This window comes from Periophthalmus magnuspinnatus, chromosome 13, assembly GCF_009829125.3.
Source record: "Periophthalmus magnuspinnatus isolate fPerMag1 chromosome 13, fPerMag1.2.pri, whole genome shotgun sequence".
NCBI lineage: Eukaryota > Metazoa > Chordata > Actinopteri > Gobiiformes > Gobiidae > Periophthalmus > Periophthalmus magnuspinnatus.
Genome location: NC_047138.1, coordinates 674,384 through 701,559, shown reverse-complemented (window position 1 = coordinate 701,559; position 27,176 = coordinate 674,384). Strand labels below are relative to the sequence as shown.

Below are 27,176 nucleotides of genomic sequence, written 5' to 3'. Positions count from 1 at the left end.
GTTACGTTAGCGTGATGTACTGATATTCAGCCTGTTGGTCCACATTTTATTATTATTATTAGAACTTGACTTTAAAGAGAAAATGTCTGTTCTTGGTCACTACTTCCTGTTAGCGTCACTACTTCCTGTTAGCGTCACTACTTCCTGTTAGCGTCACTACTTCCTGTCCATTTTTATCTCTATATTTTATCAGAATCTCACAAATATAAATAAATCCTGTTAATAGATACTGTTGTTCTCTATTTTATTCTTATTATTATAACTTGACTTTAAAGATAAAATGTTTGTTCTTGGTCTCAGATTTTGTAAAATAAATTTCTCCAAAAATGCAACTTATATATGTTTTTTTCCTCATTATTTTGCATTTTTTGGCTGGTGCGACTCATACTCCAGAGCGACATATAGTCTTAAAATACAGTACTTATTTCATATTATTCCAAAAGATTGACTGCGGATCATACGTTAAAAAAAAAATGGGACGTTTCCACCATCAGAAAAGTTCCAGATCTCTCCAGCTCCAGCTCTTTTGCAGAATGGAGTGGTAGAACTCTCAACTAGATTCTAGGAACTGTCCATTATTTTTATTGTCTTAAAATGTGACTCTAGTTCATTTTAAACAGTTTGCAGAAGTCCAGAGTCATCCCTCACTCCAGCAGCATTCCCAGCATCCCATTTATCCCCGTGATGAGATTCCTGATTATCGGACAGTGCAGTGCTTTCTAATTAGATCCAAAAAGTCCACAGCGGACATTCTGACCTCAAAAGCTGCTCATCTGTACTGGGGCGAGACTAGTTTTGCACAAATACACGAGAAACAATTGAGTCCGGGGCATTTTAAGGACTCGTGTCTTAATGTCTCCTTTAAACGTCTCCACTGGGACGGCACAGTCAGGATTACGTCATGTTTGTGTTTGTAATGAGTGAACAATGAGGTGAGTGTCCAGTAAAAACGTTGAGTCCACCTGTGTCCTCCTGAGTGAAGCCTGTTGGAACAATGGCCACAGATGGGACCCTTTTCTCTCTTTTTATCTCCTTCTTTCTTCCTCTTTATCCTTCTCTTTCACCTGCAAATGTGCCTCTGTGTAGATCTGCTCGGATGCATCAGACCGGAGCAGAGACACGGCATTCGGGAACACTTTTCAACGGTCTCCCTGGAAAGTAAAGTGCTGCACTGTGCCATCATGAATTTTGCAATAATAAGAGATTTATCCTGGTTCTGACGTAAGATTTAACCTAATGTGATCGGACAAGCTCAGCAAATTAACTCGTCAGAAGTGCACTGAGATGTTCTCCCAAATGACACTAAACTTACAGGTTATGGGTTTGATCCACAGAAGAAGAAGAAGAAGAAGAAGTGACGGAGCGAGTGTGACGTCATCGAACCAAAGGGCCAATCAGGAGCGAGGATGTAGAAGGTTATGCCCCTCCCTGTCAATCAAACCTGTCGCTAACGCTAACAGGAGCGACCTCGGGGACAGAAGGACCTGATTTGTCTGTTATTAATGTTCAGATCTTGATTTACAGACACAATAGTCAAATAAAAACCCCAGGATCATGTAGAGGGTTAATACGAACATTTAAGACCAGAATGAGTCTGAAGCAGCAGAGACAGAGAGAGGACAGATTTACCAAAAAATTAAAAATAAACTAAAAAAAAAGAAAAGAAAACTCAAAATTAAAAAAAACATCTAAAAATAACTAAAAAAAAAAAACTAAATCACAAAAAAACTCAAAATAACAAAAAATAATTTAATAAAAATAATTTAAAAAAAGTCAAAATAACAAAAATAACAAGCAAAAACTAAAAATAACTAAAATAATACATAAATAAATAAACTTTAGAAATAAACTCAAAATAACAAAAAAAAGTTAACCCCAGGATCATGTAGAGCAGTGGTCCCCAACCTTTTTATCACCGCGGACCGGCCAACGCTTGAAAATTTTACCGTGGACCGGTAAGACATTTTGCTAATTTGTGGGTTAAAAACCCCTTAGCATTCCGGGTGATTTTGGTGAAATTGCCTTTGTTCTGACCTCTCCAAATTAAAATAATCACCAATATTGAACCCTCAGTAGTAAATGCACAGGTTTGGGTCTTTGTAAAGGAAACACTCTGTAGTTTTACCCACAGGTAAAACTATAGGGTGACAAGTAGGGTGATAAGTTTGTCTGCTGAGCATTTATACACTTTGGAACACACATTAAAAAAAAAAGTTCTCATCCTCGCCAAAAACCTTTTGTGAAAATGAAGGTGTAGAAAGCTGCAGTAGGAGCTGGGGACAAAAATACACCATACCTCAACTGACAAGACTGTTGACCACTTACATTTCAAATTTGAGGTCAATACCTATAAAAATGAGAGTTTTAGACTCATTTTATCATGAGTAAGTCCAGGCCTCTCCACACCTGTCCAAATGAAGACATTTGGAGAACGTTTGGGAAAAAGTGCAATGACTTTTGAATGTTTCACCCACAGAGTGAGGCTCAACTGAAAACTCACACTGAGAGGAATCTGTATCTGCTCTAATACTGAACATTTATATATCAAAACACAATATAAAATGTATATTTGTATATAAAATACAGTCAAAACAGGTGCTATGGGTATTTACAAACCACACACTGGGGGGGGGGGGATGATTGGTGGTGGTCGGGGCACAGATTGGCATTAGCTAATGCTAATGATTACACATGATACACATATGAACCACAATTACGTCAATAGCAGAATAAACCACGTTTACCGATCAGGTCCAGTCCATCCGCACATCAGGTCCTCTGGTCCTCAGTCCATCATGATCTTCACTCGGTTCCACGAACCTCTCCAGGTCCAGATGTCTCTATTTTAACTTGTACAAACATCCACAGTGTCCTCGGTCGCGTACTTCCTTTGTTTTGTCCGTTTCGTCATGTTTAAAACGCAAAACTGCTTCGTAAAATCACGCAATACGCGCGGGCCGTCGGAACGATAAGTGGTTAAGTTGTCGAGGCTCAAGTGACGGAAATGTAACAGAGAGTATCCGGTCATTTTTCAAAATAAAAGATTTTTCAAAATAAACGATTGTTCAGACTCAGATAATAAATACAACGGAAATAATTAATTATTTCTTGGACGGGCGGTGGCCCGGTACCAATTGATCCACGGACCGGTACCGGTCCACGGCCCGGTGGTTGGGGACCACTGATGTACAGGGTTAATACGAACATTTAAGACCAAAATGAGTCTGAAGCAGCAGAGACAGAGAGAGGACACAGATTTACAAAAAAATAAAAATAAATAAAAACAAAAAAAAAGAAAACTCAAAATAAAATAAAATAAAAATCTCAAAATAACAAAAAAAAACCCTCAAAATAACTAAAAAAAATTATAATAAAAATAACTTTTAAAAAAGTCAAAATAACAAAAATAACAAGCAAAAACTCAAAATAACTAAAAAAAATACATAAATAAATAAACTTTAGAAATAAACTCAAAATAACTAAAAAAAATGAACCCCAGGATCATGTAGAGGGTTAATACGAACATTTAAGACCAGAATGACAAGTCTGACAGCAGCAGGTACAGAGAAACGCGACAGATTTTCAATAGAAAGTGAACTAGAGCCAGAGTCGATGGAGCAGGAAGTGCGTCCATGATCACTTCCTGTTAGCAGGTTAGCCATGTCCGTTTACATGTGCAGTTTATGGTTAGATCTGTGGAGATGTGACATAGTAAGAGTAAGAAAGCACGTTTGGTATTTTTATCAGTAACATACGTAACTGAATAAACGCAGGATAAATACGTTTAAAGACATACAGAGGAATATTCCAGGCAAATCAATGACATCTCCATGGAAACAGGCAGGTTCAGACCCTCTACCAGAAAACAGAATACATAATGCATCTTAAAAACTGTCAGGAGATGTTAAAACCTAAAAATCTGACTAGACTTTACTATTGATTTGGCACAGTTTTTACGCCAGATGCCCTCCCTCTAGCTCTCCTAATTTCACGAGGCTTGAGTAATTGAAATGCATCTAATTTCCTCTGTAATCAATGTTATCGTAAAAACAACAAGAAGTCAATGTGAAAAGCGTAAAAAGAAGCAGAGATGGGCAAATTTATGGTGTGTGAAAACAAAGACGACATTGACAAGTTTAACAATGGAAAGATGTGGAAAGAGCGATGTGGCTGCGGCTAAAATCCAATATTTAGAACAATGCAACGAAAGAGAGAAGACGAGAAACACGATTAGGGAAAACAGAAAGTTGGAGAAGAGTTTTTGGAGTCACCTTAAAAGTGCACAAGCAGGACACTGGCCCCGAGAGGCCGGAGCCAAAGAAGAAGTGAACAAGAAGATCTGGGGCTAAAGGAGCGATTTTTACAACAGGGACGAATATTTAGAGAGAATCAAGGTTTTAATTACAATAGACCTGGTTCAGTCCTGGTTCAGTCCTGGTTCAGTCCTGGTTCAGTCCTGGTTTGTCCTCAAACAGACACATTACTGTGTATAATGCACATTTTAAGTAGCAAATACATACAAGCTGTTTCTGATACTTTTACTACTATCAGTAAACTCCAATACTATGACAAGTACTACGTTTACTACTTGTGTTACTTGTATTACTTCAGACAGTATTACTACAACTACCACAAACACACAAAGAGTTAAAAATAACTGAGACAATTGTTCTGCTCCAGTGGAGAAAGACATTTCTGTTTTGAATTCATCTGTTTTGTCCACTCAGAGCCACCGTAGCTGCCATTTTGTTACAGACTTTAAACAGTTAAGTCATTTCTCCGTGTTTAAGCTCTTTAAAGTGTCATTTGGCCCCATGCAAACATCTGTCTGTGAGTATTGTAACGTTATAACATGTTAGCTCACTCTATAAACTCATTTGAGGCACTTTAAGTTGATTTACACTATAAATTCACACTAAAATAGAAGATGCTAATAGAGCTAGCATGTCTATGGGATTTTCCATTCATGTTAGCATGATGCTAATCAACAGTTTTACACAGGTTTTCATTAGCTGCAGCTGCCTTTAAGCTAATGTTGTGCATATATTATATTATAATGAGATACTATATGTTGTTTTATGTAGCTCAGCATAATATTTGTTCATAGAAATATAAAACATGATTGTAATGTGCAGATATCTCCTTTGTATGTGACAGTTTTATAATCTACTCTCCAGTAAATGTGCAAAGAGGCTTCCTGGTGTTTACTGGAGAAACTGTTCAGTCTTAAAGCTCGTTCTCAAACAGAATAATAAAACTACGACCTGATCCTGATGAACTACATAAATAAACTCCCGTGTGAATGACTGACAGATACATGTATAAACTGTTGTATAAAACGTATTAGTCTTGAAATAATGTTGCTTTTGTTGCAGTTTTGATGATGGTTTGGTCTTTATATTTACTGCACATATGACTTTAAGCTCTCCCGTGTGACGCAGGAGCAGTGCATTATGGGCCCTATGGATCACACATGACTCTCCTGCCACAGTCTTAAGTCTTTGCTTGCTCTGCTCTTTTCTGCATCTCTGTGATGTTGAAGTTAATACATTTTGAGTCGAGGTGTTGAAGGAAGCACAAATAAAACTGCCATGTTTTAGCCAACAGTGATGTTATGAATTACCTATAAGTGTGAAAGCCCTGCCCATATTTAATGCAGGAGAATACGTCCTCTTTTCACCACAGTCACCACTATTCTCCCGTTTGGACTGTGGCCTCACATCTGTTTGACTCAAAAACACAGAATTCAGGGAGATGTGGCGAGTAAAAAAGCAAATCATTACATTTACTTTTATAAAAGACAAACACATGGGCACATAAATGTTTCATATGTTTTTATCTTGACCTTTTTTGAGACACAGACACAAAACATCTGCAACAGGCTGAATCCTTCTGGTCCAGCTCAACATCCTGACAGGTTACCACAGCGACACGTAAGTATACCTTAACCTTAAAGCCATAGTATGCAACTTTTCTGCCAAAATAAAGCATGTTTTTTTCATTATGGTTGTCTTTATTGCACTGAAAAACATAGAAAACATAGAAAACAGAAAACTCCTCCTCTGAGTGTGCTCGCTACTCCACAAACCTCACTCATATTTTGCCTGGAATAGCGCCTCCTGCTGTTTGTTTTCTTTGGGTATAACCTTCTACAGCGTGGTATCGTGTTTGTACTGTGATATTTCTGTGTTGTTACTGTGCTTTGTGGTGTAATGGATGTTTTTTGTATCTATCAAATATATATAAAAATAAAAAGCACATTATCCTGTAAAGTGGAGACTCTTTTTAAGTTTCAGTCCGTATCTTTGCCGCTGTTTTTCATTCCTACACTTTCCTTTGTCCTTTGGCACTGACTGAAAATACCGAATGTTAAAATCCAGCGTCCTGACGTCATCTGCTCCGACAGCCAAAGCTTTTAAAAACTAAAAGCAACAGTAATTTCTCCGTCTCCGTCAGAGAGATGCAAGGTGGCCATTACGGAAGAGAAAACGCCGCTCATTGTGTCCAGCAATTTACAAAATTATATTCCTTCAGAAAAATGACATTATGCTGAGTATATTTAGAGAAGAACCCCACAGCACAAAAGCACACAGGTCTGTTTGTCAGTGTGACAGTGTACGGCTCTATCAGGAGCTGGGAGGTCATTTAGTCGCTCTGTGGATCAATTAACAATCAATTTCAAATTAGTGCAGCGCGGCCACAGACCCAGGGGGACGCAGAGGGAAACCTAAATATAGACTGTGCCCCGGGACCAGTGTCAAGAACAAAACCGATCGCAGCTCAATCTCAATCTGGACACGACGCAAACCTGTGTCCACAACAATATACACACATTTATACGCACAAACGGATATGTGTAAAAATATAAGAACAAAAATATATACACACACCTATATGTGCAAATCTGTAAGCACAAACCTACATGGACACACTTATACACACACCTATACACACACACACCTATACGCACAAACCTATACACACAAACCTACATGGACACACCTATACACACACCTATACGCACAAACCTATACGCACACACACCTATATGCACATAAATATGCGCAATTTATAAGCACACACCTACACACACACACACACACACACACCTGGAGCACATGGACGAGTAAAAACACGCCGGGACAATGTCGTTTTTTAGGCTGTTCTCATTTTGTGAACGATATAAAACTAATAACAAATCAAATCAACTAAAATGTGTTAAAATGTGTTAAAATGTGTTAAAATGTGTTAAAATGCTCTTTAAGGCTCGGGTTCTGCTCGTCTCCATGGAGAGATGACTGTGTGTCGTGGAAATTATCTGTAAAATACCAGAACATACAAGAAGACTCTGTACGTCTGTGTTTATTACGTTTGCACGGGTTACAATCTGAGCAAAGGTAAAGACGATCAAACAATAAACACGTGAAATATAAAACAAACAGCAGACGTGAAAACACAGAGTGACCTCCAGCCTCCAGTGAGACTCAAGGATTTAAGACGAGTGTTACTTTTAACTCTTCCTGTAGTGTATCTTATATCTATATCTATTATCCACCTGCTTTACCTGGAATGTTCTGCAGTATGGCATTAAACTTATCTAGCATCAGGTGTTTTTATATCAGAAAACCCTCTCCACAGATCTCACCTGTCACTTGCCCAATTGTGTCACGCTCTTGTTTTGAAGGGGATGGAAAGGTTTAAAGCCACACTGCGGAACACACTAGACAAAGCATGTGACATAGATTTATCATTTATAATAACAGATCTCAAAAGAGGCTGGTTAGAACGTGGACGAGAGAACAGCGAGCGCCACAGTCGGGTAAAGTGGTAAAAAGACACGTTCCCCACATTAGTACGGTGTGTGTGTGTGTGTGTGGGGGTGTGTGTGTGTGTGTGTGTGTGGGGGGGGGGGGGGCCTCGCTTCCATCAGCTGTGGTTACATTTGCAGCAGCAGCCATGTGTAGCGAGTGAATAATGCGCTAAAAGAGATTTGTGCGTCGTATAAATCCAGTGGTAATTTGCTAAACAAGCGAAAATGTGTTTTAATTTAAGAAAAACTCTCATACGCGAGAAAACATACGTCTAAGTTTGTATTTATCACATCACTTCTCATTTGTTTTCATCTCGACTCCAGCTGAGATCCGAAAGCTGCTCATTATTCACACGTTTCCACTTAATCTCCGCCGTAAACGCGTCACGGCGGCGTTTTTTTTTGGACCTAATTGCTGTTTTTTGTATCTGACCCATTACTTTCTCACAGACTCATCTTTGGTCACGTGATCAATCCTCTCGGGACGCTCGCCTTCTGCGTCTTCCACTGTTTCGCTCGCTGGGGAGTGTAAATTAGTCTAATGAACCTCTGAAAGCGAACCTACTGTCCCCCGTCACGCCGCGCTCCCATTGGCTGACGGCCCGGTGAGGTCGCTGCATTCCAGGGAAACCTTCTTCCTCGGGGATCCAGCGTAATTTATTTGCAGTGGGAGTTTATGAAATCCCACGCAAAATGGAGCAGACGTGCACGGGCCTTTGGGGATGGAAGTGTGGAGACAGCGTTTCTTCTATTATTGATCTGAGCTGGAGCAGGATTACAATGATAAACAGAGAGTCGTGTGTGTAAAACCAGAGATCGACATAACGACGAGCAGAGAGCGCGGCGTTACATCACACACACACACACACACACACACACACACACACACACACACACGGCGGCACACGGCGTATAGATCCTGGTAGATTCATGTGAGAGGTGGAGGTTATAACTCAAAACACTGCTGCACTGAACAAAACGGAGAAGAACAGACGTGAAAAATAATAATAAATGTTGTTGATGTTTGTCAGAGGACGTCAAAGTCAAACTCACCGTGGGACAAACTCACGACAAACTCAATATTTACTGAAAAATCTGGGTCTGTGCTCAGAGAAAACATAAATTCAAGCTCGATTTGCTTCACTCTGATTTACTTTGGGCATTGATCTGAACTGCAGCGTACGAGCAGAGCATTGTGGGATTTGTAGTGTTAGTGCTGTACCCCAGTGGGTCATGTGACATCATCTCACAGGCCAAATATAATCACACCACGGGCCAGGTTTGGCCTCTGGGCCTGAGTTTGCTCAAGTAAAAAATAACTTTTGATGAAGATCCTGAGGTTATTTAGGCAACATTATAATAACAGTGAGTCATTTCAATTAATTATATAAAGTACTCAAAGATCATTTACCCTTTGTTATGTTTTTGTTTTTTCCACTGGTCGAATAAAAATCTAAAATTTAACTGACAAAGACTTTAAACAGCTCGACTTGTGACGCGACTGAAGGCCTGAACGTCACAGTCTCCTCAGTTCAGACGGAGGAAGTTTAGAGTAAAGTGAGTTTAAGTACAGTAAAGTAAAGTCCAGTACAGTACAGTCATATGTGTGGACTTTAAAAACACAGAGGAGCACTGCCTTTTACACACAACTTTTCCACCTTCACAGCTCAAAGCTCTTTACGTCGAGAAAACACACACACACACACACACTCACACTCTCACACACTCACACACTCTCACACACACACACACACCAGTGCACACACGCTGGGGACGAGGGGTTAAGTGTCTTGCCCAAGGACACAACGACAGCATCATCTGTGGGAGCTGGACCTTCAACCTGTGAGTCAGTGCACAAACGCTCTACCAACTGAGCCACAGTTTGTGAGAACATCATCTTTAAGTATCTCAAACATCTAAACGAGGAAAAACAATAGTGTTATTTAGTTAAACATTTGGTCACAAACTCAAACTTCAAACACTTTTCACCTTCAGACCTAAAAGTGTCTCGTGATGTAAAAGTGGCGTCTTTGCCCGTCAGGCGCCGAGAGTCGACCGAGCAAAACCGCTCATCTGGAGCCGAGGAGAAAGAAACAGAGGAACAAGAAACAGAGGAGAAAGAAACGGAGGAACAAGAAACGGAGGAACAAGAAACGGAGGAACAAGAAACAGACATCTGCTCAAAATATGGATCAGCTCAAGGCCTTTCCCACACACACGTTTGTACACACAGACACACACACACACACACACAGACACACACAGACACACCCCGACGCACACAGACGCACACGTTTGTACACACAGACGCACACAGACACACAGACACACACAGACGCACACAGACACACACACACACACAGACGCACACAGACGCACACAGACACACACACACACAGACGCACACAGACACACACACACACACACACACAGTATCAGGAGTTTGTCCCTGTCCCTCCCAAAGATCTGGTCTGTCCCAGAGAAACAGCCCAGGACCAGGAGACACTTTGAGCCTCATGTTTGTCATTTATTTTATTAAGTTTGTTGATATTTACCACGTTCCACAGGGGGCGGTGGTCAGGGGCCCGTGGGCTGGTCAGGGGGGCCGTGGGCTGGTCAGGGGGCCCGTGGGCCGGTCAGGGGCCCGTGGGTCGCTGGAGCTTAATTATTGATTATTCACCTTCAAAAACATGACTCACAGATAAATAAATAATCCCAGAGGCTGAGGACTCCAGTCTCCTGAATATCACACATGTTTTCTTTATATTCTTGTGCGTTTTCTCGTGTTTTAATGTATTTTCACTGACTAAAGTGGAATTATATTTGTGATTTTGTATTATAAATCTTACTCGCTGCCACTTTCACTTTAGTTTCGCTCCATGATCTCGTTCTGTGTTCAAATAAATGCCAAACTTCAAATAATCAGCGAGAGATTAAACACGTGTATAATATCCACACAAACGCACAAATAAATCAATCACTCGTCAAAGAAAGAGAAAAGAAGGATCTGTTTTCATCTGTGACGCTCTGCAGACTCGACACAGACGATTATGAGGTAAACGTACAGGACGCTGCGTCATGTCTATGAGCGAGGGAGGAGGGAGGGGCCACGCCGTTTAACCAGGAAGTGACTTTTACACCGAGGAGCGACACTAGACAAACACAAGATGGAACGTCTGAGAAAACAAAATAATCCAGGTTGTGTCTGAACGACTCATGGACCGAACTCAAAAGACCAAAGGGACGAGAGGCTAACCACTCTGCCACTGTGCCGTGTTGATCCTATGAGCTCATGAAAGGTGAAAGGTCACGATCAGAGAAACACGTGAAGACACAAGATGAGGAGGAAATCATAAGATCATGAACCCGGCGTCTCCGGAGACAAAAGGGCGGGGCTTATGGTGAATGTGTCTGTAAATAAAACAAAAAAACAAACAAAAACAGACACAAAGTTCAACGTTTTCTGTCACAAAATAAAGTGATTTATTTATTTATCTGAACAAACTGGAGATTCATTCACAGGTTTGAGGAGTCGATCCTCAACAATCTGTGATCATAAGTTTGGAGATTTATTAGAACGCTCCTCTCTCCTCTCCTCTCCCCTCTCCTCTCCTCCCTCTCTCCTCCCTCTCTCCTCCTCTCCTCCTCCCCTCTCTCCTCTCTCCTCCAGATGTGACTCCAGCTGATCTCCCTCTGAGGAGCTGCACAGACTCAGACTCTGGTCTCAGCTCAGATCAGACGCAGATGTTTGGCCCAAACTCTTCTCCTCCTCTGGGCTCCTCATGGGCTTAAGAGACCTGGAATATCACTCCTCTTTCTCCCTCTCTCCTCATCTCCTCTTCTCCTTCTCTTTTCCCCCTTTCCTGATCTTTCCTCCTCTCTCTTTCCTCTTTTCCTCCTCTACTCCTCCTTTCCTTGCTCCTCCTCTTTCACTCGCTATCTCCTATTTCCTTCCCCTCTCTCTTTCCTCCCCTCCTCCTTCTTCCTCCTCTCCCTCTCTCCTCCTCCTCCAAATATCAGTCCATCATTTATTCATTCACACAGTCCCAGGACAGAATCAGCGTCATCATCATCTGAGGCACATGAAGTCCTGTCACACACACACACACACACACACATGTACACCCCCACACACGTGTACACACACACACTCACACACGTGTACGCACACACACACATGTACGCACACACAAACACACACCCCCACACAAACGTGTACGCACACACACAAACACACACACGCACACCCCTACACACACCCCCACGCACACATGAACACCCCCACACACTTCTACACACACCCCTACACACACACACACACACACACCCACACAAACGCACACACCCCTACATGTACACACACACACACACACACACCCCTACATACACACACACATACATGTACACACACACACACACACACACACACCCCTACATACACACACACATACATGTACACACACACACAAACACACGCACCCCCATGTACACACACACACGTACACGCACACACATACATGTACACACACACACACACATGTACACACACACACACACACTTTGCGCGGGGTCCCAAGGGTCTCTTAATTTTTTGAGGGGTTATTTTTAGTGTCAAAAATAATCGAGGTGGAAGTTCCATCTGGCCCACGCTCTTGTTGCAGCTGCTCCTTTTTAGCGGCGGAAAAGGAGAGAAATGTGAAGTACTTCATGTACTTCTGGGATGAAGTACTCGAGCTGGATGCAGTATTTGTATCTGAATCAGACGCTCGAGTGACGTGAACAGACGGGAAAAACAAATGAAATATTAACATGAGAAAAGAACAACGTGAAAATGAAAGTGTTATTTTTATATTTATATTTTAATCTGACTCTTTAGGAAACGTGCTGTGTATAATCTGATTTAATCCAAGTTCTAACGCTGTTTCCTCCTCACACAGAAAAAAAAAAACACACACAGACCTGGAGCTGGGTTTTGTTTCATTCACATGTTTCTTTTTACCTTTTGTTAAACAATTCCACATCTGAAATGATCCAAATGAGTCTAGAGGCGTCGCACAGAGAGGAGCTCAGTCTGAATCTGCAGGTTTGTGTTTAAAGACACAGACGTGTCCCACATGGGCTTTTGTTTTTATGCTGTTTTAGGAATAACAGGAATTGGTGTTGTCAAAAATCTGATCCTGACCGTCATGAAAACGAGAATCAAAACTAAATACTAATTTGAACAAGTATCAATACTAAAAGAATCACATTCACAGAAATGAACCTTTACTGAAAATGTTTAGAATCATCTTAGACTAATATAGACACACAGGACTAAACCAGGACTAAACCAGGACTAAACCAGGACTAAACCAGGACTAAACCAGGACTAAACCAGGACTGAACCAGGACTGAACCAGGACTGAACCAGGACTAAACCAGGACTGAACCAGGACTGAACCAGGACTGAACCAGGACTAAACCAGGACTGAACCAGGACTGAACCAGGACTAAACCAGGACTAAACCAGGACTAAACCAGGACTAAACCAGGACTAAACCAGGACTAAACCAGGACTAAACCAGGACTAAACCAGGACTGATCAGGGACTAACTCACACACAGACGTCACCAGACGATCCTCAGTGGGGTCACATCAGTTTGTGTTTTTATTTGAATAAACGACGCAGATTTTCTAAATCCATCACATGATTAAACTTTTAATTAGTTTTATTCAGTGAACTGGTCACTAAAGTGAACTGAATGTTTAATACACACTGAGGATTACATAAGTTATAAAACAATCTTCACACGACCAGCTCATTTCACCAGACGTGATCAGTCAGAGCTGCCCCTTAATGAACGCACAAAGTGAACGCACAAAGTGAACGCACAAAGTGAACGCACAAAGTGAACGCACAAAATAAATGCACAAAGTGAACGCACGAAATAAACTCACACGTATAAAATCAAACCCTCAGTCTTTTCTGCTGCTCTCACATGATAAAAACACTTTTACTTGTGAGTCCTGGTCAAACATGTACTACAGTAAAGTACAGTAAAGTACAGTAAAGTACAGTAAAGTACAATAAAGTACAGTAAAGTACAATAAAGTACAGTAAAGTACAGATACTGCTCTCAGATGTAGTAAAAGTGAAAAGTATTTGGTTTAATTCAAACAAACAGCTCAGTGTATGTGTCAAACTCATAAACAGATTTATATAAACTGTTATTTAAAGTGTTTGTCTTTAAAATGTCTCTGAACATTCACATTTTCATTCACAGACTCTGAGCTGGAGCAGGTTTTTCTTCTCTCTGTTTTATTCACTGGAGAAACTGTTTTTTATGGAGCTGAAGACGCTCGTGTTGATGAAGCTGATTAGTGCTGTATAATCTGATTGACAGGGCGTTGGTCGGACAAACACCACCCAGCTCCACCTCCTCACGGAAATTTAGATTTTTACAAGGCTATTTTTTATTTGTTTGACTCAAAATCTGAAGAAATCTGCAACATAAGGGACAAAATACAGCCACAAATACAAACTTAAAGCTGAGGTACTGAAATTTCACACAGAAGAAGTAAGAAGTATTTAAATCTCCTCCATCACCTCCGTCACCTCCACCTCTCACAAAGACTCACACAGAATCATAAAATCCACCAAACTATAACAAAATGAGATTAGAGGAAGTTAGTTTTCCAAAAATGCAGAGTCTTTGTTCAATCGACACAAGAAAAACGAACAAGAACCAGAACCAGGTCTGTCACGAGAACAAAATCTAAAGTTTAATCCACTGTCGACGGTAAACAATAAAATTAAAACTAATTTACGCCACTGACACAACGACCCAAGAGCAGATTTAAACCACAAACACTATTATCAATCTACAATATCGTCAAAAGTCATGAACTGCAATCGAGTTTGTGTCTGAAATGAGTCGTATTCTAGATATTTCACACCATTTGGATTGTGCGATAATATAAACTGTGCAATGAGCCAAATGTGCAATTTTTTTGACCCTTTTGTGACCCCAGCGCTTTGGGACAACGGATAAAAATGATCTTTTGTCTTTAGTCTGTGTGTTTATGTTCATTTTGTATCAGGTCTGATCATTAGCATCGTCCCAATCAAACAAATCAATAAATAAATACGAGTTATGTGACATTTTACAGTTTAAATCTTATTGTATAACCAACAAAATGAGCAAAACGTTCCCAATAGAGCGAAGAAAGTGGATCTGGTGATTACAGAGACAGGACTAATTAAACCAGATGAAACAAAAACGACAACGACACTTGACTGTTTCATCTGTTGCATAAACTCTTTTTTATGCACAAACACAAACGGCGCTGGTTGAACGGTTCAAAGTCGTCACCTCCTCCTCCAAATTCATTTACTGCATTGATTCGACTCCAGTCCTTGTCGTTGTGGGCGAATCGGTCGGACGCGCTGCCACGGGCCGCGGGGAATTCCACTGGCCATATTTTGAACCACTAACTTTATTAGCATAGATAGATGACGCTTAACATTTTACTTCGAGAAACTTCCTGCGCCGCTTCAAGGCCACCCGACTTTGATGAGTGGGATTGAAACGATGAAATATTTATGCGGAGCTTGACGGCCAGGAACAGGACGAGATGGAGGAGGCCTCGTTTGAACCGGACACAAAATGACACTTGTTCAGTTATTCAAAGACGTTAGATCGTATAAGATTTTATCACAGAGACAAAAACAACTGAACTTCAAACTTTAACCTTCAGAGAACTGGAAATCACACTCTGAGCATCGGGAGTATGAGTCAAACCAGTAAAAAAAAGAAAAATAATGAAGAAAAAACATATATAAGTCGCACTGGACGATAAGACGCATTTTTGGGGGAATTTATTTAGCAAAATCCAAGACCAAGAACAGACATTTTATCTTTAAATCACGTTATAATAATAATAATAAAATAGAGAACAACAGTATCTATTAACAGGATTTATTAATTTTTGTGAGATTCTGCTAAAACAGAGATAAAATTGGACAGGAAGTAGTGACGCTAACAGGAAGTAGTGACGCTAACAGGAAGTAGTGACGCTAACAGGAAGTAGTGACGCTAACAGGAAGTAGTGACGCTAACAGGAAGTAGTGACCAAGAACAGACATTTTCTCTTTAAAGTCAAGTTCTAATAATAATAATAAAATGTGGACCAACAGGCTGAATATCAGTACATCACGCTAACGTAACACATTTATATTTATTCAGCTCCATGAAGCACAGACAGAACTGAACACGTGTCTGGTTTGTTAACGTAAGATATTAACAGTTAATCAGATAAATAAAGCAGAAAAAACAACAAGTTTACTCTGGATCTCACTCCAAATCAATAAATCCATTGAATTCTTCATCCTCGGTGTCGCTTCTGAACAAATCCACCAACTCCAGAGGAAGATGAAGCGTTCAGTGTTTGTCTTTGTCTTTTAAATGAGTGTAATGTTGATATTTTAAATGTTGAGTGGTTCAGGAGGAGTAGATACTGGTCCAAGTCTAGAGCCCCTCGCACGACTGTCACTGTGACAAGAACCAACATGTGAAAATAAACTCACATGTGACTTATATGTGATATTATTCATATATGTGGACAAACTATGAAAAAAGTGACACTTATAGTCTGGAAAATACAGTCATTTACAAGGAGTCTCTTATACATCTATAGACGACAGATGAGAAGAACGTGAAAAACCTCCAAAATCCACACAAGTCACTTTAGATTTTACTGTCAATCTCCCACAGATCAAAGACGACGTCAAAACTCGAGCTAAACTGAGACAAACTGAGACAAACTGAGACAAACTGAGACAAACTGAGACAAACCTGAAACTAAACCTGGACTGGACCAGAGGACACGCTCCCAGCTCCGTCCACTCTGGCTCCAATTCACTTTTTACTCTCCTCTCTCTGTAAACGCTGCTTTGATTGACAGGTTTGCTGAGCGTTGGGCTAAAAGGGGCGTTACCTTCAACAGCCTCGCTCCTGATTGGCTCTTTCGTTGCTATGACACTCAGTTCCATATAACTCCAGCCTCGACGAGCTTCATTTGGACAGATTATGATCCAAACACGTCCGTACGTCACATTCAGAGCGACGCGCAGCAGCACAGCCGTGATTTCATAGCACAAAGTTAAATCGATGGCGGCGATAGTAAGTGATGAGTGTTTTAACATAACCAGCTGATCAGGTCGATGCGGTGACAGCGACTGTGACACGTATAAAGTGGAGGTCGGAGCGCACAGCCAAAACAAGCAACGCGATCAATACTGTTTGTGCAAACGGAGATATTTATAGTAACACGAGCGGCGCTACAGGACGGAGACAGGAGAGAGCGTCCTGAGGAGGAAGTTTGTGTGAACACGTGGGTTTGAGCCGCCGAGGAACAACGACGCCAATTATTAACGTGACGATGAAGTTAAACAAGAGCAACGACACATCACAGCACGACTCTCACAGACCCAGAGCGAGGCATGTGTTTTTAGTTTGTTTGACAGTGTTTAAGAGGAAACTAAAGTGATCTGATGTTTACTCTTCACTGTGATTGGTTAAATCCACCTGTCACTCACTGAGAGGCTGATGGAGGCGGGAGGAGAGGGCGGGGGGCGGGGCAAAGTGTTAGAGCGACTTTAAACAACAGGGAATCACGACAAGGCGATTTGACTGAAGTGGAAAATGGTCAGAGGGATGAGATCGACACGATTCATCTGTAGATTCACCACAGCAGAAAAAAATAAAATCATTTAGAGATTCAGGAAACAAACGCAGACATAAGAGAACATGCAAACTCTACAGACGGTTTCATGCACGCCACGGTCTGCACGCCACGGTCCGCACGCCACGGTCTGCACGCCACAGGCCTGGAATTTATTTAATCTCTTGTTAAATCTGTGATGTGAGTTATGATGCTACTGCTACTACTACTACTACTACTGCCGCCACCGCTACTACTACTACTACTTTACACCTACATTACTCTTTATATCAGCTTGTTTAACTCTACCTCACACTTTTATTATTATCTTATATTTATTCTTAACCTTGTAACTTTTCCATTCTCCTGTTTTCCGACTCCAGACTGTTATTTTTGCAGCATAAATTCATTCATTCATTTTATTTTAAATCCTGTTTTAAATGATCCTTTAAACCACAGGTCCACACACAGCACAATGAGCAGGACGTCCTTTTCTGCTCTCGAGTCTTATTTCTGTGTCAAAGTGTATTTTAAACTCTTAGATGTCACTCTATTTATTTTCTCTTCTTCTGCTGAGCTTGTACTTTACGTTACAACACGGAAATATCTTTGTAAAGGTTATTTTATATTTTATCCAACACGTGTCCAGCGCGCTCTTCCTCACTGTGACTCGGACAGGAGCCGCTGTTTTCACCTGGACCCACTTAACCGGACGTCCAGACCCCCCAGGACAGTGTCTCTGGACAGTGTCTCTGGACAGTGTCTCTGCCCCTTCTCCTCCTCCTCCTCCTCTTCCTCCTCCTCCTCCTCCTCTTCCTCCTCGTCCTCCTCCTCTTTTCTACAGAGCTAAATGTGAGCAGCTCCTGGACAATCACAGACTTAATTCAATGAGGACGAGGCTGTGTCCAGATGGACGTGTCACTGCAGCGTCTCTGCGTCTCTAAAGACTGAGACTCTGAGGGACAGTTGTAAACAGAGACAGAGCGGATCAGCGACGCTCAGTCACACTCCAGCTTCACTCACATAAACTTAATAAAACTCAAAGCTCGAGCGTCTCATCGTCTCATTAAACTGTCCAAAGTGAGACTTTAGAAAACGTCTCATTTACAATAAGAACATTTTATTTTTAAGACTTTCGGTAAAAAATGTAAATCGTGGACTGAAAACTGCACCAAAACAATCTCACAACATGGAGTTAGAACAGTTTCCATGTTCATTTAAAGTTTAATTTAGTTGATTTATATATTTGGAGTAAATATTGTTCATTTTCTCTTTTAAATGAGTTTTGCTTTGAGCTGCAGCAAAACTAAAACATTCACAGTGTCATTTATTCTGTCGTTTGTAGCAGGAGTGAAAGTTTAAATAGAGTCGTATGAAATAACATGGAGAGGTGGAGGAGTTTATGTCCCACCGGAGGAGCTGGGGGACATGTCTGGGGTGAGGGAAGTCGCCAGATAAGAGGCAGAACATGGATGGAGATATAAAACACCTCAGCCTAAATATATACAGGACTCTCACTGTATAAAGTATTTTAAAGTATCTGATCGTTGTGAGTAAAAGCACCTGCAGGAGCCGTAGTTGTAAACCTCACTCCACACGTCCAGCTCCGTCACATCGCTCCTCCTCCTCCTTGTTCAGAGGATGAGGAGGATTAAACGACATAATCACAACTGCAGCTCTTAAACTTAAGACAAGGCTAAACAAACCTCAGCCTCACAAACACGTCCACACGGCCCTGAGTCTAAGTCCTCGTCATATACAAACGGAGGAGATTCCCCTGCTCCACCTGCTGCTACTGTCTGCTCCTCACACTCCTCGTGCTCCTCATGCCTCGCCTCTCTTAATCGGGCGGATTACCAGAGCAGCCCTCGACCGTCTGCTCCATTTCTATTTCAAAACACTCCCACCAAGAGGAAAGAGAAGCAGACGCACGGCATTACTGTACAGTTTGGACCGAATTAAGGCTGTGTGAGGAGAAGGAGGCGCAGAGGAGGACAGAGGGGGAGAGAGGGGGACAGAGGGGGGCAGAGGGGGGCAGAGGGGGACAGAAGAGGACAGAAGAGCAGAGAGGGAGGAAAGAGGGGGACAGAGGGGGACAGAGGGGGACAGAGGGGGGCAGAGGGGGACAGAGGGGGACAGAAGAGCAGAGAGGGAGGAGAGAGGGGGACAGAGGGGGACAGAGGGGGACAGAGGGGGACAGAGGAGCAGAGAGGGAGCAGAGAGGGGGGACAGAGGAGGACAGAGGAGGAGCACAGAGGAGGACAGAGCCACTTCACAGGGAGAAGTGGCTCCAGGGGCTTAGTTGTTGTTTTTATCTGTTTTTTTCTGTAAACGCGGGGATTTGTCTCCTGATCCACACAGACTGTATTAAGGAGGTGGATGAAGTGGCCCTGGCGCGGGTTGGCGCGGGTTAGTGCGGGTTGGCGCGGGTTTGACCCGCTGTGACACACTTTAATTCCCTTCACATCTGCTATTGTCCAAACGCGGGTCGTATTGTAGTTTCGTGGTTTATTTGCACGTGACTGTGTGAGTGACAGTTAGAGACTCACCCCCCGCGCAGAAAAGCACCATCCAGGCGATCCATAGATCCGAGTTATGAAACTTCAGCATGTTTCCAGGCGCGCGCGTCCCGTGCGTCCCGTGCGTCCCGTGCGTCCTCACCTGGACCAGACCCTCTGTCCTGTCCACCTCAGTTCACTTCAGTAAAAGTGAGAGTCTTCTGCAGCAGAGAATCAAACACAGTCATTCCCACAGTGTCTCCAAACGCAAAAAGACCAAGAGCTGAAACTGAAGGAGCTGAAACATTCATCCACAGTGTGCTCCTCCTGCTCCTCCTGCTCCTCCTGCTCCTCCTGCTCCTCCTGCTCCTCCTGCTCTCTTCAAGTCCCCTCACTCTCTCTGTCTCCTCTGGGCGCGCAGTGTCCACCTGTTGTCCTGCACAGTCCTGTTGTCCCGGACAGTCCTGGACAGTCCTGGTGTCTCCGGTGCGTCAGTGCGCGCCGCGTGTCCCCGGTGCGTTTGGAGAGACTGTCCCGTGCGTCTTGTTGCGCTCCATGCTCCACGCGCTCTCTCGTGTTCTGCTGCTGCACCGAGAGCCGTGAGCGCAAAGAGCCGAGTCTGAAGAGCCGTGGGACTTCCGCTCAGGCATTTCACAATAAAAGACACGAGCTGATGATCACAGAGGAAGAGTTTGAACGTGGCACAAAATCAGACAGAGCTGTTTATAAAGATGAGTCTCACACCTGGACACCTGAAAACACACGGACCTGTGGAAAAAACAACATTTATTGGGTCAAAATGATCCTTTAAAGATGAACAGGCTCAATGTGACTCAAACACCATGTGCAGTGTTTCCTAAAACAGTTTTATTTTACTTTTTAAGCACAAATCAGGACATTTCATTTATGTTTAGACCTGTCTGTTTTATTATAGAGACATAGACCCGTGTCTGCACCAAAGCACATTTAGTTTGTTTTGTTCTAATTCTGATATTTGCTCATGTGATATTTGCTCATGTGATATTTGCTCATGTGATATTTGCTCATGTGATTTCTGCTGTGACTGTGTTTTTTCTAGAAATCCTTTTTCTTTGAGGTGTTTCTGTGGTCCAGGTCCAAACTCTGACCCTGAGGACTCCATGGACGTGAGGATGTAGATCTTTACCAAATGACTTTAGTAAAACACTTGAAGAGCAGGTCTATAACTGAGTATATACAGTACAAATACTATTTAGACTTTCAAAATGTACAAAACATAAAATGAGAACCAAATCAGAACAGTTCAGTTTGAGCCTGTGCATGTGGAGAAAACAGAGACATAAACAACAGAACTAGGTCACCAGATCAGAGAAGAACTAGTTTTATGACTCGAGCTCTGACAGAGTCTGAGGTGAAACCACAGAGTTTATATTTTAGGTTTTATTTTGTCCCTTAACCCGCAGCTCTGTGTCTGTGCAGCTTTACTCTGGAGCAGAGGAGCCCGGGCTGTTGCTCAGAGACCAGTGACGCCATCGTCCAGAGAAACACGGACAGAGAGACACGTGCGCCCCCTAGTGTCACGATCAGAGGCTCATCCTTCAGCCCTCAGCCTCAGAGAACAAAAGAACTCATCATTTTATCCTTTTTCCTCCCAAACAATCAGATTAGTCACGTCACGTAGATGTAGAAAATCATGTAGAAACTGATGTAGAAAATGCTCATTTCTTGCCACGAACACGTTTTTTTCTGCTCATAATTCTGAGTTTTGGCCCCGGTGAAGAGCGTCGCTTCTATATTAGGCTCATAATGTTAGGCTCATAACATTAGACTCATAACATTAGACTCATTGTATTAGGCTCATTACATTAGGCTCATTACATTAGGCTCATAACATTAGGCTCATAACATTAGGCTCATTACATTAGGCTCATAACATTAGGCTCATAATATTAGACTCATAACATTAGACTCATTATATTAGGCTCATAACATTAGGCTCATAACATTAGACTCATAATATTAGACTCATAACATTAGGCTCATAACATTAGACTCATAACATTAGACTCATAACATTAGGCTCATAACATTAGGCTCATAACATTAGGCTCATAACATTAGGCTCATAACATTAGGCTCATTATATTAGACTCATTATATTAGGCTCATTACATTAGACTCATAACATTAGGCTCATAATATTAGGCTCATTACATTAGACTCATAACATTAGGCTCATAACATTAGGCTCATATAATATTATTAATATAACATTAGACTCATAACATTAGACTCATAACATTAGACTCATTATATTAGGCTCATAACATTAGACTCATTACATTAGACTCATAACATTAGACTCATTATATTAGGCTCATAACATTAGGCTCATATAATATTATTAATATAACATTAGGCTCATAATATTAGGCTCATTACATTAGACTCATAACATTAGACTCATAACATTAGGCTCATATAATATTATTAATATAACATTAGACTCATAACATTAGACTCATAACATTAGACTCATAACATTAGACTCATTATATTAGGCTCATAACATTAGACTCATTACATTAGACTCATAACATTAGACTCATTATATTAGGCTCATAACATTAGGCTCATAATATTAGACTCATTATATTAGGCTCATAACATTAGGCTCATATAATATTATTAATATAACATTAGACTCATAACATTAGACTCATAACATTAGACTCATTATATTAGGCTCATAACATTAGGCTCATAATATTAGACTCATTATATTAGGCTCATAACATTAGGCTCATAACAGGCTCATAATATTAGACTCATTATATTAGGCTCATAACATTAGGCTCATAACATTAGGCTCATAACATTAGACTCATTATATTAGACTCATTATATTAGGCTCATTACATTAGACTCATAACATTAGGCTCATAATATTAGGCTCATAACATTAGACTCATTATATTAGACTCATTATATTAGGCTCATTACATTAGACTCATAACATTAGGCTCATAATATTAGGCTCATTACATTAGACTCATAACATTAGGCTCATTACATTAGACTCATAACATTAGGCTCATAACATTAGGCTCATAACATTAGGCTCATAACATTAGGCTCATTATATTAGGCTCATAACATTAGACTCATAACATTAGACTCATTATATTAGGCTCATAACATTAGACTCATAACATTAGGCTCATATAATATTATTAATATAACATTAGACTCATAACATTAGACTCATTATATTAGGCTCATAACATTAGACTCATAACATTAGGCTCATATAATATTATTAATATAACATTAGACTCATAACATTAGACTCATAACATTAGACTCATTATATTAGGCTCATAACATTAGACTCATTACATTAGACTCATTATATTAGGCTCATAACATTAGGCTCATAATATTAGACTCATTATATTAGGCTCATAACATTAGGCTCATATAATATTATTAATATAACATTAGACTCATAACATTAGACTCATAACATTAGACTCATTATATTAGGCTCATAACATTAGGCTCATAATATTAGACTCATTATATTAGGCTCATAACATTAGGCTCATATAATATTATTAATATAACATTAGACTCATAACATTAGACTCATAACATTAGACTCATTATATTAGACTCATAACATTAGACTCATAACATTACACTCATTACATTAGGCTCATTACATTAGGCTCATAATATTAGGCTCATATAATATTATTAATATAACATTAGACTCATAACATTAGACTCATAACATTAGACTCATTATATTAGGCTCATAACATTAGACTCATTACATTAGACTCATTATATTAGGCTCATAACATTAGGCTCATAATATTAGACTCATTATATTAGGCTCATAACATTAGGCTCATATAATATTATTAATATAACATTAGACTCATAACATTAGACTCATAACATTAGACTCATTATATTAGACTCATAACATTAGACTCATAACATTACACTCATTACATTAGGCTCATTACATTAGGCTCATAATATTAGGCTCATATAATATTATTAATATAACATTAGACTCATTACATTAGACTCATAACATTAGACTCATTATATTAGGCTCATAACATTAGACTCATAACATTAGGCTCATATAATATTATTAATATAACATTAGACTCATAACATTAGACTCATAACATTAGACTCATTATATTAGGCTCATAACATTAGACTCATTACATTAGACTCATTATATTAGGCTCATAACATTAGGCTCATAATATTAGACTCATTATATTAGGCTCATAACATTAGGCTCATATAATATTATTAATATAACATTAGACTCATAACATTAGACTCATAACATTAGACTCATTATATTAGGCTCATAACATTAGGCTCATAATATTAGACTCATTATATTAGGCTCATAACATTAGGCTCATATAATATTATTAATATAACATTAGACTCATAACATTAGACTCATAACATTAGACTCATTACATTAGACTCATTATATTAGACTCATAACATTAGACTCATAACATTACACTCATTACATTAGGCTCATTACATTAGGCTCATAATATTAGACTCATTACATTAGACTCATAACATTAGACTCATAACATTAGACTCATAACATTAGGCTCATTACATTAGGCTCATAATATTAGACTCATTACATTAGGCTCATATAATATTATTAATATAACATTAGGCTCATAACATTAGACTCATAACATTAGACTCATATAATATTATTAATATAACATTAGGCTCATTACATTAGGCTCATATAATATTATTAATATAACATTAGACTCATAACATTAGACTCATAACATTAGGCTCATTATATTAGGCTCATAACATTAGACTCATAATATTAGACTCATAACATTAGACTCATTACATTAGACTCATAACATTAGACTCATAACATTAGACTCATAACATTAGACTCATATAATATTATTAATATAACATTAGGCTCATTACATTAGGCTCATATAATATTATTAATATAACATTAGGCCTCTATGCCCTGAGTCACTTGCTCATGTGTCAGTGTTTGTCGCTGCAGCAGAAGGAGCTGGAGGTGCATTTCACACGTCTGTGACACACAGTCCCCCCTCACACATTTTTATAATCTGAAGATTCATGAAGATTCAAAAACCAGAGCTCGTTTTGTCGTATTTGGTTTTATGTTTTTGTGTTTTTGTGTTTTCACTCAGAGATTTGAGCAAACAGGAAAAAAACAAAAACACAGGTGTCAGATTGTCCCTGCACCGTCACTTTAAGAGTCATTTTTCTGCACCTGGACGTGTCGTTTGTGTTTCAGAGAAAACGCCCAGAATAAGACAGAGACATGTGTAATGCCCTAGTGTGGGACATTCTACAGGCGCCGGAATGTGACATTCTGTGGGATTCATACCTCGTGTCTTATATAACGTGTGGTTTAAGTTTGATCAGGTTTAGATTCATTTGCACCAGAGGAAGTTACAGGTGAGATCTGTGGAGAGGAGGTTAAGAGGAGGAGGAAGAGGAAGAGGAAGAGGAGGAGGAGGAGCTGCTTTAGGAAAACACGTCATATTCTAGACTCAGATATTAGTTTTAAATATTCAGGTGGAATTTGATCATGAAACACAAAAAGTCAAAGCCAAACTACAAGAGTAAAATCTTTAAAGTACATTTTTACATTTTTACATTTTTAGTGATAAACTGTTACATTTTATATGTTTTGAATCAAAATATCTGCCTTTTCTTTGCTTTTCTTAAGTATAAAACTGTTTTTGTGGAGGTAGAACCATAAAACTTTGCACATATTTTCTGAACTTTTGCTTTACAGTTTGTTTCTGTCGAGATGCATCTTCTTAAAACACTAAACACTAAAATAACTGACAAATGTGTTTATTTTTGCTGTTTCATGTCACACTTTTGACCAGGATGGAGCTGATTTGTTGGATTTGTGTCGAGGTGCAGATGTCCTCCTGATTTATTATCGATTTGTCCTGAAACTCTCCATTTTTCTTCCTCTGCGTCAAATATTCACTGAACTGAAGCACAAATAAAACAACAACCCGTCGTGACAAATGTCATTAGAAATTGCACGTTATAATTTAGTTCAAAAGTAAAAGCAGAAGGACAGTAACTAAACTCATAGTAAAAATCCAAACTTAATATTTATTTTATTGCAACATAAAATGACCTTTTCTTTCCACTTTGTCTTTCTATTAAACCTCAGAGCTGTTTGTGTCTTCAGTGTTTGACTGTGGGATGCTGCCCCCTTGTGGTGATAATAACAAACACACTACAGGATTCTGCAGTTTTCAGAACATTTATTTATCTGAATCTCCACAGACACACGACACGTCGACTGTTTCACAACGACACAAAGTCTCTAAACGCACCGTGGAGCAGAAGATCTTTGACTCAGCAAAACAAACAGTAGATCAGACGAGCAGAAGACGAACGAGGTCAGTCCTGCAGAAAACAGAGGAAAAAAATCATCTTAAAAAGATCAGAGGTGGTTTAAATCACAGTGAGGCTCAGTCCAAACATCATGTTTTTGTAAATAGTTTTACTTCCTGGTTGATTCGCTGATGTCACACACAGAGGTGAGTCTGTAACTGTTGCCTAGCAACAAGGTTATGTGGACAAAACATAATAAAGTACTTTTTCATTGTGAGCGTGGACGACAGAGACAGACGTGTCCCACTGTTGGACTCAATCACTTCCTGTTTTCTTGAACTTTAATGTTTTAATTTAAGTAAAACTGTTTGACCAAACCAGGTAAAAAAAACATGAAGCTCGTCACGATTCTGATGTTTATGGGACAATTAAAGGAGCGAGTCATGTCCCACAGTGTCCCACAGTGTCCCACAGTGTCCCACAGTGTCCCACAGTGTCTCACAGTGTCTCACACTGCTCTGATAATGTCCTGTGGGCTCGTACAGTGTCTTGTGTCCTCTGCTGTAGTGATGGTTGTTTATGCAAATATTATGAACAAACAGACGGAGGAGACTGACGCTCTAGTCCCCGTTCTAGTCTTGTCCCGCTCTTGTCCCGCTCTTGTCCCGCTCTTGTCCCGCTCTTGTCCCGCTCTTGTCCCGCTCTTGTCCCGCTCTTGTCCTCGTTTTGTTTGTGCGGAGCTGAACTGTTTCCAG

At 40.2% G+C, this 27,176-nt stretch overlaps 1 protein-coding gene across 1 annotated transcript in view; it reads right to left on the bottom strand.

Annotated features, from left to right (window-relative positions):
- The window catches only part of igsf11 (immunoglobulin superfamily member 11), a 207,726-nt gene extending 187,144 nt beyond the window's left edge, over nt 1-20,582 (bottom strand). Inside the window, exon 1 of the mRNA XM_055226133.1 lies at nt 20,062-20,582. Coding sequence (XP_055082108.1) covers nt 20,062-20,122 — 61 coding nt within the window. The 5' untranslated portion in view covers nt 20,123-20,582. The remainder of the gene's footprint in view (nt 1-20,061) is intronic.
- Between the last annotated feature and the right edge of the window lie 6,594 nt (nt 20,583-27,176).